The sequence below is a fragment of the Lontra canadensis genome, unplaced genomic scaffold (genome assembly GCF_010015895.1).
Source record: "Lontra canadensis isolate GAN:19392208 unplaced genomic scaffold, GSC_riverotter_1.0 scaffold47, whole genome shotgun sequence".
Taxonomy (NCBI): Eukaryota; Metazoa; Chordata; class Mammalia; order Carnivora; family Mustelidae; genus Lontra; species Lontra canadensis.
Window position 1 is genome coordinate 14653301 of NW_022631041.1, and position 14768 is coordinate 14668068.

At 41.0% G+C, this 14768-nt stretch overlaps 1 protein-coding gene across 4 annotated transcripts in view; it reads right to left on the reverse strand.

Moving 5' to 3' along the window:
• HMGN3 (high mobility group nucleosomal binding domain 3) overlaps nucleotides 1-3990 on the reverse strand; it is a 30567-nt gene extending 26577 nt beyond the window's left edge. For all 4 annotated transcript variants that reach the window (XM_032873208.1, XM_032873207.1, XM_032873205.1 and 1 more), the window contains exon 1: nucleotides 3736-3990. In XM_032873208.1, the coding sequence (XP_032729099.1) occupies nucleotides 3736-3975 (240 nt within the window). In that variant the 5' untranslated portion in view covers nucleotides 3976-3990. The remainder of the gene's footprint in view (nucleotides 1-3735) is intronic.
• Nucleotides 3991-14768: the final 10778 nt, after the last annotated feature.

Here is a 14768-nt window from a genome sequence, read left to right on the forward strand (position 1 = left end):
AATATTCATTTTCATGCAGTCACATCCATCTGTATTTTAATTTACAGAGTCTGTCTCTGGTATTATGACATGTGATACCTTTTTGAAACATTAATCAGAAACCTTGAATATTGTTAGTTAAGCATCTCTTGTGCCAAGCCCAGCACTACTAGGACTCTCCACTTTAAGAAAAGAGATAAAACCTCATTTCAAATTTCAAAGCTAGAGACAGACTTTCTTTCTTAGGCCTTTGTGTGTGAAGAGACACTAATGTTTACATCCTAAATTTATGGAAAATTGCCTCATTAGAATATTTCTGATGTGATACACAAGACATTTCCAATAATTTCAGTGATGAGGTACTGGAAAAATAAAAAATAGGATGTGAAAATGTGTTTGCTGTTGCTAATCATACCAGGACCATGACTCTAGGCCTCACTGGCTGATTCCTCTTTGTAGAACATCATATCATCACATAATAACGTGATTACAGCAGGCATTCATGGCTTTCTGACCAGAACAGTCTAGAACTCAGTCACTCATGATCTCACCACCACATGCATTCATGCATATTATCATTTTCCCTGCTATTCCACTCACTACTAAAAAGTGGTGGGTGACCCATCACCCATTAGGTAATAAATACTGGAAGTTGAACTTTTTTCAAATTTAGCAAACTCAGAGATCTAATGCTACCTAGAGAATTCTCTACTGTTGAGTGCATACTGCTTCAAAAAATATTTACCACAGTTATAAAAAAACCATTTGGTTTAATATAACTGTAACTATCATAATAAAGATACAGACAAAATAAATATATGATTAAAAAAATAAAAGAACATTTTACATTAATGTGGATATTATGGCCTTTAAGTTGTATAACCAAGCCCTGCATATATTAATATACAATCAGAAGAGGCATTCAAACGCCTGATTACAGAAAATGACTCTGTTTTTCTCTGTATATATTTGACGCCTACCTACACTTGCAAGATCAGCCCAAATTTGACCTTCTTTCTCTATCATTCCTACAGTGTTTACAATCTACACCTGAACAGCATATTCTGGAATGAATACACACACACACACACACACACACAGTCTTAATGTTACTCAAGTGCTTTGTGCCTGTTACTCTTATCACCTTCAATGAATTATGTAAATATAAGTTCCACGAGAGTGAACTATGTATCCCCATGACATTAAAGCAGTGCTAGGATTCCAGATTTTACTCTGCAGAACAGCCTAAACAGGTGTTCATCAAACAACTTTTCTTGATTTCTGGAAAAAGTTGAGAAAAAGGGGCCAAGATGGCAAAAAAGTATTGAGGGGGCACTTTTAAAAATTTATTTTAATGTAGAACAGGCAGTCCTTTAGTCAAGAAAAAGAATGTGGAGCAATATGTAAACGCTTTAGAAGGTGCCCCAGCTTTACAGCTCTTGAAATGCTAGGCACAGATTGTCTTCAGTTCTTTTCTTCGTATCTAGCTAGGCTTTACCTAATGATAGTGGTTTCCAGTGTAAGCTCCAGTGACCTCCAGGATTCCATATGGCAGCTCTAAGGTGTGACTGATAGATGGCATGGCCATGGTAACTATGTTAAATTTGTGGCTGCTTCTGTCCAGGTATCAACTTTGGGCTCCAGGAATAAACGAAAAGCCTTCCTATTAATCAAGGACAGGTTTTCCATCTCCAAAGAACATGCTGATGTCCGTCAGGATGACATTCAGGCCCTTGTCCACAAATTTGCCCCAATCCCAGGATGCTTGGCGAGATTCTTCACAGGGACTCCAGGGCCTTCCGGAAAAATAAAACCAAAAGCCAATACTGTCCTTTTCTTCCCTTCTGTTTCCTTAAGAGAGGTGAACAATGAGATCAAGTAAGAGTAATGGTTTCACCAATTCTGGCCCTTAAAAAACAAGGACTCCAGCACATCAGAGTCTATTGTGATAATGGGTTTGTGCACATCTACCTTACTGTTCATTTAAACTTGTTAATAATTCTCAGGAAAAGGGATGGCACGAATTCACTCTATAACTCATCTCCTGATGATTGGTTCTTTTAACTCTGCTAGAATTCCCACCCTGGTCATTAAACCTCAGTTCAATTTTGAAAATGGTGGTATCATTTTAAATACCCTAGTTCTAGTAAAACAGGCCTGGAAAGCAACATCTTCATAAACAAATCTAAATAGTGAACCTCAAGTATTAGTACTCTTTATATGCCACCCAACTTCTCAGGTTCCTAATCTCTTTGCATTTCCTAAATTCATCTTGACCCACCCACCACTAAATCTTTGGTACTAGCTATTGGTCAGTGAAACGTTGGGAAACAGGTCTTTAACCCCTAGTTCAATGGCGTTAACACCTCTCAAGGTGTTCTGAGCAGTAAAAGAAAGAATACAAGTCAAACTCTTCCTACAGTATGAAGCACATAGTATGTGAACAATAAATTTTAAGACCAAAAAGCAAACAAACTTTTGTTGTATTTTTTTAAAAGTAGAGGAGACAAGTTCCCATCAAATTCTTGGTAATGGCAGATAAGGAAGCAAAAGCTTCTGTATTTTTAATACTCCGATATTTTAAAATAATGCATTCACTGACACAAATCAGGCCACAGTCTTTAACTGATAAATCAGGATAACATTTGTAATTTTTGCCTCAAATTTAAGACACTGGCTGGTTTACCCTGCTGGCAGGCAATGGAAGGGTGCAAAACATTTTCTTAGGTTACAGCTGCCACACACCGGATTTCTCAGGGTGGAGGAAAGCCGTCCCTTCCCTCCCCGGGACAATGACCAGTCAGTCAGTCGAGGCGACTCCGAGCGAAACGTGCGTGGAGGTGCGAGATACTTCGTGTCCCGGGCCCGCGCGGAAGGGGACGTAATAGACCTCAAGGAGCTGCAGCTGAGACGAAATGGTCCCCAGTTCCCTGTGAGTACCGAGGGGCGCCGGGGAACACGCACCCCGCCTTTCCCGGCTGAGTGTGGGCTTGGGTCGCCAGAGGGGAGCGGGTGGCCCCGGCCGCTGGCGGCCCCGGTCCCTAGCAGACCCGGCGGGCGCCCCCGGCGCTGTCCCGTCCTGCGCGTGGCTAACTCCTCCGCTCCCGCCGCGAACTGCCGGCAGGTCCCGGCCGCCCGGCCCCGCCTGCGCAGTCCCCAGCCCTGATTGACACGGGAGTTGGTACATACGGGTCTGCAGCAGAGGCGAGCAGGGGGGTGAGTGCTATTTTAAACATGGCTTTCCCTTCCCTTGGCCTCAGAGCCAACGCGGCGCGCCCAGCCGTGGGCTAGGCCCACCTGGGAACAACCCCAACATCTGCCCGACTTATTTATTTTTTTTTCCGATCTCCTTATGCATGGACTTGTTTCCCTCCCCTCCCCCCCATCACGGCTTTCCCTCCACACTAATCACAACCCGGCAGTTTCAAAGAGGAAACTCCCCTCCTGGAAGGGGTAATGGAAAGCTTTTTGCTTCTCGTTGTTCGAGGTGGAAACCATTCCAGCTAGCACGAGTTCAAAAAGAAGGGAAGCAGCGTCGCTGGAGAGAAAGTAACAGTCAGAAATCGATGAGGGCGGAGGGAGGGAGAGAGGGAAGGAGGAATGTCCGCAACAGGCATCTGACAACAAGCGTGGACAAGGGAAGAGATTCGCTAACCCGAGTTACTACCGAGCGCATTCCGCGCAACCCACCGCAATGACAAGATCTGCTGGAAGCACAATTTGAAGGCCTTTGAAATCTTTCTCCGTAAGACTTACCTTTCTCTTCGGCATGACTACGTTCGTGCAGCTAAAAAGTAAAGCAACGGGCTGGAACTGCAGACACCGCCGCTGGATGCCGCCGCTGCAGCTGCTCAAGCGCAGGGCACGGCGTAGCCCGGCCTCTCCGACCTGCACCTCCGCGGCTCCCTCCGGGGGCCCTCTACTCGCTCGCCTCCCCGCTCCTCCAATGAGGAGCCCCGACAGCCGGCCGCGAGGCCCCATTGGCTGCGGCAACATTCTAAATTCCACGAGGGCACGCCCACCTCAGTGCACACGGTAAGCGCTGTTGTAGTTTCCACTTAGCCGAAAAAAATCTGCCTGGTGACTGAGCATGCCCAGTTCAACTAGTAACCCCCAAGCCCCACGGTCCTGGAGTTTCATTGTTTTGCTGCTCCCTATTTGGATCCTGTCAGTAGGAACAGTGTGGGCCTTTATAGTCAGGAAAAAGAGTAAGTTTGGACACATCAAGGCACTTGATAAGTTTCCTACCCCGTAAAGGCTTGTAATGAATGTTAGGTGATGGAGACCTGTAAGAGTGAGAAGATAACCTGTTCTGGGAGAGTGTGGCAATTTCAGAGTCTCGACTTCCCTTCCTAGATATCTAGTGACAATAATCTCTAAAGTTACATAGTTTTAGTTTCCTAAAATCTGTGATTACAAATCACTCGCTAATTCAGCCAACTTCAAACTAGGCTTAAAGATGAATAGGATATGTTTGTTATGGAAATTAGAAAAAGAATGAACAAGGTCAGAACAGATTATTTTATATTTGAAACATATATTTCATATATTTAAATAAATATATTTAAAATATACATAATTTAATGTTTCTCAAAGTTCTTCAGGGCATTAAACTGACATTGCAGAGACACTTCTGAATTTATTGGATCAGTTTTACCCTGATGACAAACCAGTATAAGATCTTAAAAGAAAAGAGAGCCATGGACCAATATCCCTTATAAACATAGACACAAAAATCTTGAACAAAATTTTAGTAAATCAAACCCAACAACATTTAAAAGGATAAGACATCATGACCAGTGAGGTTTATCCTAGGAATTCAGAGTTGGTTTAACATCTGAAAACCAACCAATGTAATTCACTATATTAATAAAATAAAGTAAAAAACCAAAATGATCATTTCAGCAGGTACAGGAAAAGCACTAGTGAATGGGTAAGTAAACTGTGGTAACCATGTGCAATAGAATAATACTCAGAAATAAAACAGAACAAAATATCCCTGCATGAACAAATGCCAAAAACAAGATGCCACATGAAGGAAGTAAAATACAAAAGACCATACTGAATTATTTCATTCCTAAGAAATTAGAGGAAAAGCAAAATTGGGCAAGCTTACTTTCATAATCCTATTAAAGGCAAAAGTTCACACCACAAACATGGCTAAGTCCACTTTGGCCATGCAGAAGCTGCAAATATGTATTAAATAATGTCATCAAGTAGTTAATTTTAACGCTTGGCTTTTTTCTTTATTCATTTCCAAAATAATGAATTGACATCCTAGCAAACTCCAGAGGTGGTCAATGACTTTCTTTTTGTAATATCTTTAGGAACTCATGGATTTTTATATATGTGATATGCTTCAACCTATTGCCATTATTACTATTTTTTATGCTCATATTGCCCCCAATCTGAGATGTTTTTCAAGTTGGTCCTTTTGACAGATTTGTCTTGATGGGTTTCTTGCTCTCAGGCATTCAGTAGATCACAATATATTCAAAATAACTCAGATAAAACCAGTTCTTTTCTTGAGAAGTGGATAAAAACTTTGAGGTTAATAATTTTACCATAAAAATAATATTTATAATGGAGTTGTCTCAGAAAAAAGTTTATTTGCAAAATGCTTGGCTGTTTAAAAAAAAAAAAAGCCAGTGAAGACATTTTTAATAAGATTATGTGGGAAGGATGCTGGGTAGCACTTGCAATCAGGGTTGAAAATTTTTTTTCTGAGATCAAAATGTTTCACAACAAAGGCAATCTAGGGTGAATTTTTCGATAAACGGTTCACAATTTGGCTTCTTTAGTTCATATTTTTCAAGACTAAGCAGTCAACAGCAAACAAAATTGTGAATGTTTTTACTGCTACATAATAAAATAGTTTCAATGAAAATGAAATTTGCTAGTTGGGTAAAGAAAGTTGGTTGTGGGAACCTTGAGTCATCTGAGCCTCTTAGTTCATTCACAAGTGATGAAAATAACAGATTAGTTTTGAAATGAATGACAACATCAATTCTCTTTCTTTTGAAGTGGATTGCACCTGCCTGAGCAGAACATTCCAGGATGGAGGGTTCTTCCTGTACCTTCAGTAGCTTTAAGGTCTGAGAAAATAAGCGCAGACCTGTGGAGTAAAGAGGAGTAGGCAAAGAGAATGATTTAGTGGGTAGCTAGAATTCCAATTTAGGAGATAGGACACCTGAGCAGAAATGAGCATGCCTCATACCAGACAATGAGGAGGCAAGGTAAACCTGGTAAGAAGACTCATTTGTTTATCAGTATATTCTGCTGAATGTTCACTTGTTTCAAAATATCAACCTCTAAGCCAGTAAAGTCTTCCCTGCAAGATGTGGAGACTATCTTAGTCAAGACAGACAATGGACAAATGAAAGGAGTTACTGAGAAGGAAAGTAAAATTAGGGAAGAGACTTCTTTTCCAATTCTGATTCCTCTTCTCTTCTTTCCTATTCGAAACAGTTGGAATCTTATACCTACCACAGCATTTTTCAAAACAGCAGGGCAAACCCATTGGTGGTATCATGGCTATTATTAAGGAAGAGGAAGAAAGAGAAGGGAGGAAAAAAAAAAGGCAGAGAATGAAAGATGTCAGGGTGCATTTCACATGGTAAAAGGAAGTAGTGTTTTCTAAAATGTTTCCATTTTTCATACATTCCCACATAAATACACACCACACACATACATACACAGTTGTGTGCACATGCATACATGTGTGTGTAGGTGTGTGTGAGTGTTCTAGGTTGTGACTTGAAATGTATTTTTAGGATAGGTACTGGTGAAAAAACTTTAAAGCTCCTTCACAGCCCCAGAGAATCTTGTGGATCTTTGGGGTTCCAGCAATGTCTTCCTCTGAAGAAGGGCACTTAAATCTTCAGATCTTGAAAGGAACTTTTGAAGGGAAATGATAATCTCCCTCTTGATCTGTCCCTTCTTTTCTCTTTTAGGCAGACACAGGCAGGGTTTTGCTTTAATTAATGGCAAATTTCTGGAGAATTAATATCTAGAATCTATCTATTGTTGCTTCTGATAGCTCTGTAATTTGGAACAAATTGTTCTTCAGAAAATTGGCCAAAGAATTCCAGAGGTGAATGATTTTGGGAGTATAACAAAACATCAAAAACCACTGACAAGAGGTGGCAAAGGAATACTGTATTTTGTTCGTATTTTTATTAGTCAAATCTCTAGTTTGCTGAACAGTAACTTTTGGAGAGACCATGTCTAGTTTTTACAAAGTAACCAGGTCTAAGAACCACCAACCCCAAATCACAGGAGCTGTCTGTTGCAGGTTCCTAGACCCCAAGCCCAACTTGAATCAGAATTTGTAATGACTGGACCTAGGAGTCTGCACATCAGACAAGTTTCTCCTATGATCTTCTTATGTATGTATGAGACTGAATGAGAGAGAGTGTGCACACAAGAGGGAGGGGCTAGGGGAGAGGGAGAGAGAATCTCAAGCAGTTGCTGTGCTGAGCTCAGAGCCTGGTGTGGGGCTTCCCTTACCACCCTGAGATCATGACCTGAGCTGAAACCAAGAGTAGGATAGTTAACTGACTGTGCCACCCAGGCGCCCTTCTCTGGCGATTCCTATATTAGAACTTGAGAATTTTAGGCTAGGCCTAGTTCTCAACAACTATCTGCTGAATGCCAGCAGTGAGATTCAAATGATATAAAAGTGTGCTTCCTACTTACCACACTTCCAGAGAAGGAGCCTAATTTTGCGGGTGAAACTTCCCCATCGTGGACCTCCCCCTGTGCTTGTGCTCCATCTCTCCTTGGCTCCAGCTTTGCTTGGCACTGCATGCTTTCTTTGCATTCTTCTCCCCCCTGTACTTGCAAGGAGCCTGCAGGGTCATTAGAAACTGTACACTTTGAGATCCCTAGAATAGTACCTCCTCCCTTCTTCCCTGGCAATGCTCTAGGTAGCTTTTTGAGCCCCCAACAAGATTAAATTCCCTGGCCCCACATCCTCAAAGGGAACCTAACCTGCCCAAAGCTCCACAAACCACACCCTTGCAATGTTTTATTATCTCAGCGATTGTACAAGCATACCTTGTAATTGTATTAACAGCAAGGGGCCAGGACATTCTGTGATCTTCTAACAGGAACCAACTTGTTGTTTTTCCCAGCTTTGAGAATCAAATCTAATCTGTGTGCACATTCTTTACCCTAGGTATGTTCTACACAGGTTTCCCACCCCCAGTACTTTTCAGGTTCAATCTCTGTGTTATTTACCTCTCCTTCTTCTTGCTGCTGCTTAAACTCGTCGGAGTGTAATTGATTTGCTCTTTGTGGCTCCCCAATGACTATCTGGGGTGAATTAGCCATGCTCAGTAGCTAGAACCAGGGATTGGGCTCCATTTGTTCAGCCATCCCTTTCTGCCAGATTGGGAGTGTGTCTGGTGCCAAGAGCCAGCTGTGTTCAAAGAGGTCAAAGTTAAGGGCAGGAATGCCTGAGGCTTCGTGGTGAGGACACAGCAAGGTAAGGACACCAGTCATACCTTTAGGGGAAAAGTTTATAGCTGCAAAGTGCCAGAAACTAGTCAGGGGTTGTTGTAGATCTCTCCGACCCAGTTATACATTCTTGTAGTTTAAGGCCATTGCCTGTACACTCTCAGGACCACACCCTGCCTTCTAAGATGGCAATCTTGGCTACCCATTTCTAATGTCTTCCGTATTTCTTCAAACCTCAGAATCCTTGGGATCTTGCAAGAAACATCCAATAGCCCCATTCTTGTCACTATGCCCAGTGGTCCTGCCTTTCGGGGCAGATTGAACCATTTTCTTTCCTCAGTGAAAACAAAGAAACAAAATCCAGGCTTAGGGAAATGAGAGTCAAATGAATCATTCTGGAAAACACCGAAAGGCAATTGGAGAAGATTTTTCAGGTTAGCTTGGTTAAAAACTGTCATAATTCTCAAGGCAGTACATTTTGACTTAGCAGTGGAACACTAGCCTGAAAAGTGCCATAATCTTTAAGGTTGCTTTTACACAGAGTTGTTCTCATTGCTTTTTTTGAAGCATGGAATTGCGTTATACCCACAGAATATCTCATCCTCTCCCCCTCTCTCATTCCTATTCCCACTTCTGGCCTTTGGAACTTTTAAAAGATTTTTTAAAAATTTTCTTCCCAAATGATCCAGTTTACCTCTTTAAATATAGGATATGTTGCAACTTTTCTGAAGTTTTGACTATTTTTTAAATAAATGGCCATCAAAAATTCCTGAATTTGGAGCCATATGGCTTGAACTCAAATCTCAAGTCATTGAACTGCGATCCCATTACTTAACCTCTTTGAAATCTGCTTTTTTTGTTGCTGTAAAATGACAATAATGATGTTGATCCAAGACAGACACTGCTAGTTACCAACCCAATAGTCACACTAGTCTTCGGACTTACTGACAGAATCCTGGTTTTTCGCAATAAACCTGGCCAAAGCAAAACAAAAGGCTTAGTTCTCCACTTCCCCAGCAGGGAGAGGTTGCTATGTGACACTGTTTTGGTGAATGAGGTGTGTGCAGCCATCTCAAGTCCATCCTGTCAACACCACCTAAAACAGATCAGGGGCAGACCCAGCTCCACAGCTGCCTTCTGCCTTTGTTCTTCCCCTTCCTCCATCCCAGAAGTTGGTAATGATGTCTAGAGTAGAACATTTATCTATGTCCAAGAGGACGAGAAACACAAGTCGAGGGTGAAAGAGAAAGACGGGGATGCAAGTTTCTGTACTGGCCCTGGATTGCAACACTCCAGTACTTTTTATGCATGGAAAATAAGCACCTGCTTGATCAGGCCATCATAGGTGGGTGCCTATGACATACAGCTGAATATAATCCCTCACAGATTTGGTGTGAAAATAGGAGACAATAAACTATAGGAATGCACGTATGCCTGCTGCATAGTACTTAGCATATTTTGTTTGAAGAAAGTATATTAGTGTTGTAATGAGCACTGGGTATTATATAAGACTGATGAATCACAGCTTCTACCCCTGAAACAAATAATACATTTTATGTTAATTAATTGAATTTAAATTTAAAAAATAAACTAAATAAAAATAAATTAATAAAATGTTTAATACAGAAAAATGTATATTATATTCCCTCCTAGATTATAAAATAGAACACAGAAAAATCTAACTTTTTCTGAATCTCTAAAGGCCTGATTATGAATGTTTGTCTTAAAATTACTTTGAAACAGGCAGAGATAAACATTATAAACAAGTTTTATTGTTGTTGTAGAATGTGCTACCCTAAACTATGGCCTACTGCCATGTGTTAAGGGACGGATATGTTGGCTTGTTGCTCAACTCCATCTTTGCTGTCATATGCCTCCCTGTACTGTTGATGCTAGAATCTAAAAACCACAGCCCAGAGCCCATGCAGCTCGGGTTCTGGGTGTGATTTTGATTTGGCCAATTAGATGCACTAGCATGAGATTTGGAAAGTGGAGATTAGGAGGAGGCCACACTAGGCTATGTCTGCTGTGTCTGCTGCTTTCTGTTTTCCTGCAACAACATCAGCAGAGATCCCAGGCACTGGCTTTGTGGGTTTTGCTAGGCAGGACTCCCTGCATCCACTCTGCAGACATAGACTGTGGCCGGTGTGACGTGGTCTGGAACTGGAGCAATGGTGGCTTCCTGATTGAGAAAGTACTTTTATTCTCATGGATTCTTGATGCTAGTGGAGTCCTGACTTCTGAAGAAGCAATGCTCCTTTGATGACCTGGTTCTGGGGTGCAACTTTGGGAGTTTTCTGAAAGTTAAAGGTGGAGTCTGTTTCATTAGTCCTCCCAGCTTTCCATAAGCCGTTGACTCCTTTTATGTATCTCTTCCCCCTTAAATTAGATATAATTGGTTCTGTTCCCTGCACTTGAACTCAGAGCTGTAGAGCTTCTATTAGTGTTGTTTACAAGATATTTCCAGCTTTAAGGGGCACCCTCTTTTCCATCTGAACCTATGATTATGGGCACAGATGTTGGAGATGTAGACTGTGCGTGTCCCTGAGTGACCACTGTGAACAGAGCCCTTTGAAATCCCTTCCAATGGAAATGGGATACAAGTGAAAATAACCTTTTATTTAAGTTGTTGATATTTGGGGGAAATTTATTATCACGAGATTATCTGTCTTATTCCGAAATGACATCGAACTTAGAACCTAAGAGCTTCGGCTACTGTTTTAATAATAAACCCTAAAATATGCGGCATTGGCTTAACAACTGGTCAGAGAGAATCAAAGACACAATTGCTGAAGACTGGAGAAATGGATTTTCTGGTGGCGAAACATTTGGAAAAGGTGTTGTCTACAGTATATTGGAAGGTAAAAGGCACACCTAACTTTAGGGAAGAGATTGAAAACAATATTACCATTTAATTTGCTGCTATCAACTGCATTTGGCACAATACTACAAGAAAGAGATATGTTTGAAGAAGAATTGGTCAGTTTGCAACAATAAAAAGAAAAGACTAGAGAGTCTACAAATTCAGGGATTCAAATGCAACTGGTTCTCAACCTAAACAGTAAAGGATAAAATTGATACTTTGAGCCACAAGGAACTATTAAAATTCAGCTTTGTAGCAAGCAAATCACTGAACATGGATTAGGGTGTGGTGGCCTGAAATTCCTTTCAGTTGGACCTGAAATTCCTTTCAAAATAAAATAAAATGGTTCGGGAGAAAGGTGTTCTCACTGCTAGGGTCAAGGAACCTACAATTAGGAAGGGAAGGAAGAAGGGAGGGAAGGAAGCAGAGAAAGAGAGGGGTAGAGATAGAGATGGAGACAGAGAGACAGATGGAGAGATGGAGGGAGTAGGGCCTTGGTGCAAGAAAGCACAGAAATATGACAAATTCATATGTCTAGAAAGGAAACACGGGAGTAGATAAGAAGTCAACCAAGTTTGAGTTTGGAAGACAGTTTCACCTAAAAGAGGCACCAACCTGGATTAAATGCCACTGTGACTGAGACTTAAAATGACCCTTGGCCCCTTGGATGAGAAGTATGCTGAGAAAACTGCTCGATCTCTAAGGCAAATATATTCTCCACTGCCTACTTCAGACAAGGTCAAGAAGAATCATAGAAAAAGAGGAGCCTCCCAAAGGGAAAATCCAAGGACCATGGAGATGAATACACAGGGGAGCCCCTCCTAGGAAACATACATGAAGCCTGTTCAGGACAATTCCTCACCTTTGGGGTAGGAGGACTAAAACTTCTGCTCAGTCTAATATCAGAATTATAAAAGGCCAGTGACTGCTGTGTGTTTCCCATTCTTCCTATTGCTACTAAAGGGTTATTTTATTAAAGCATTTACTAAAGTCATCCTGATCCTACTCCCAGGCAGATCTCTGGATCAAGAGGAGATGTACATGGACCTGGTGGAGAGGATAGTATTCTCTGATATGAAGACTGCCACACATCACCCAGAGGTCCTGGGTTTTGATCTTGATATCATCACTGGGACTTTTGAGTTCTCTTTGCTCAGAAGGGATCAAGTAAATGCATTTTGTTTGCAGGAAGGAGGATGAAAGAAATATTTCATGCCCAGAAGAGAAGACTATGGTAATAATCAGTGCTGTTCATCGGCTTTACTTCTAATGCAATTATCCTTTTCCTCCTCCCATTTTTAAAGTTAGGTCTGGCTATGGGTCTTACTTTGGCTAATTAAATATGAAGATAAGTGATGCTTGTCTTTCCTGAGTACCATTTTTTTTACTGTGGTAAAAACCCCATGACATAAAATTTACCATCGTAACCACTTTTAAGTTTACTATTCTGTAGTTTTAAGCATATTCCCATGAATGTACTTATGAAACCCAGAACATTTTCGTTTTGCAAAACTGAAACTCTGTACTCATTAAATAACAGCTTCCCTTTTCACCTTCCCTCCCCTCTACACTGTGACCACCATTGTACTTTCTGTATAAAATTTACTATTGTAGGTACCTCCTATAAATGGAATGAATCACGCATTATTGTCATTGTGGACTGTTTTATTAACATAATGCCCTCAAGGATCATCCATGTTATAGCATATGACAGGATTTTCTTCCTTTTTAAGGCTGAATACTATTCCATTGTATGAGTAGTCTACATTTTGTTTGTGCATTCAGCTGCCTATGGACATTTGTGTTGTTTTTACCTCCTGGCTACTGTGAATAGTGTGCTATGCTGAGCCCCATTTTTAAAAAGTCAGTGTCTGATTCACCATACTCGCTCTTTTTCCTGCTGTTGTGAACAAAGAGGCATACAGTAAGATGAATTCTCTCAGTCTGGATCCCTGAATTATTGAAACGAGCAGTGTTCCCTGCTGACGTGCAGTGAACAGATAGAGTGAATGAGAAATAAACCTTTGTTTTATTTATTTATTTATTTATTTTTAAAGATTTTATTTATTTTATTTGACAGAGATCACAAGTAGGCAGAGAGAGAGGAGGAAGCAGGCTCCCCGCTGAGCAGAGAGCCCGATGCGGGACTCGATCCCAGGACCCTGAGATCATGACCTGAACTGAAGGCAGAGGCTTAACCCACTGAGCCACCCAGGCGCCCAAATCTTTGTTATTTTAAACCACTGAGATTTTAGGATCCTATTCCCCCTTTTAACTTTTAAAATTAAAATTTGACTCTTTCAAAGTTCCCAGGGAAAACAATGAAAGAGGCTTTTACAGTGAAAAGGCTGAACCTTACACCTCCATTGGATCACTTTGGTTATACCTTCTTTGCGAGTTTTGTTTGTTTGGTTGTTTGGTTGTTTGTTTTTGTTCTTGTTTTGTTTTCTATAGCCATATCCATGACTTCTCTTTCTTTAGTTGGCCAAAGCCTGGAGAAATCCCAGGTCCCAATTTCTCATTCCTTATCTGTTTATCATCTTGTTTTCTGTACTTTGGCTGGTCAATGTCATTGCACCCTATATATTTGATAGGAATACATTTGAGCATCAAAACCCTCTAATAACAGAAGTTGGGAAGATGGTAGTTAATTTTCTCCTTCTCATTAAAATCACAGGATTGAGGGGTGCCTGAGTGGCTCAGTCAGTTGATCATCCAACTCTTGATTTTGGCTCAGGTCATGGTCTCAGGGTGGTAGGATTAAAACTCCAAATCAGGCTCTATGCCCTGGCTTGGAGTCTGCTTGGGATTTTCTCTTTCTCTCTGTCTTCACCTCCCCCCGCTCTCTCTCTCTCAAATAAGTAAATCTTAAAAAAAAAAAAAAATTTAAAAATCACAGGGTTTATATGGTAGCTCCATGACCAACTGGGATGCTGTCTCCTATCTCATCTTTCTGTCATCCTCATTTTACAGCTTGTCATCTGCTAATATGACTGATCCAACTTTATTCCTCATGTGTACCTTTTGGCCAGCAGGAAGGATAAAAGAAAAAGAAAGAAATGCTCTCTTTCTTTAAGGCAACTTCCAGAAGCTGCATATAGCCCTTCCACTTATATCCCATGGTAGAATTTAGTCACATCAAATGTATTAAAGGAAGCAGGGAAACATGGTCTTCTTTCTGATCAATGATGTTCCCTGCTTCCAGTAAATAACATGGAGGTTCTACTTTTGAAGAAGAAGAAAATAGATTTGGGGGTTTAACAGGCAGAATAACAGTCCCTCAAGGATATCCACATCCTAATTCCCAGGATATTTCTGTGAATGTGTAAAAATGGAAAAATGACTTTGCAGTAAGGACCCTGAGATGGGGAGATTATCCTTGACTCTCCAGGTGGGCCCAGTATAATCACATGGATTCCTAAAAGCAGAAAACTTTTCCTGGTTATGGTCAGAAGGCAGATGTGAC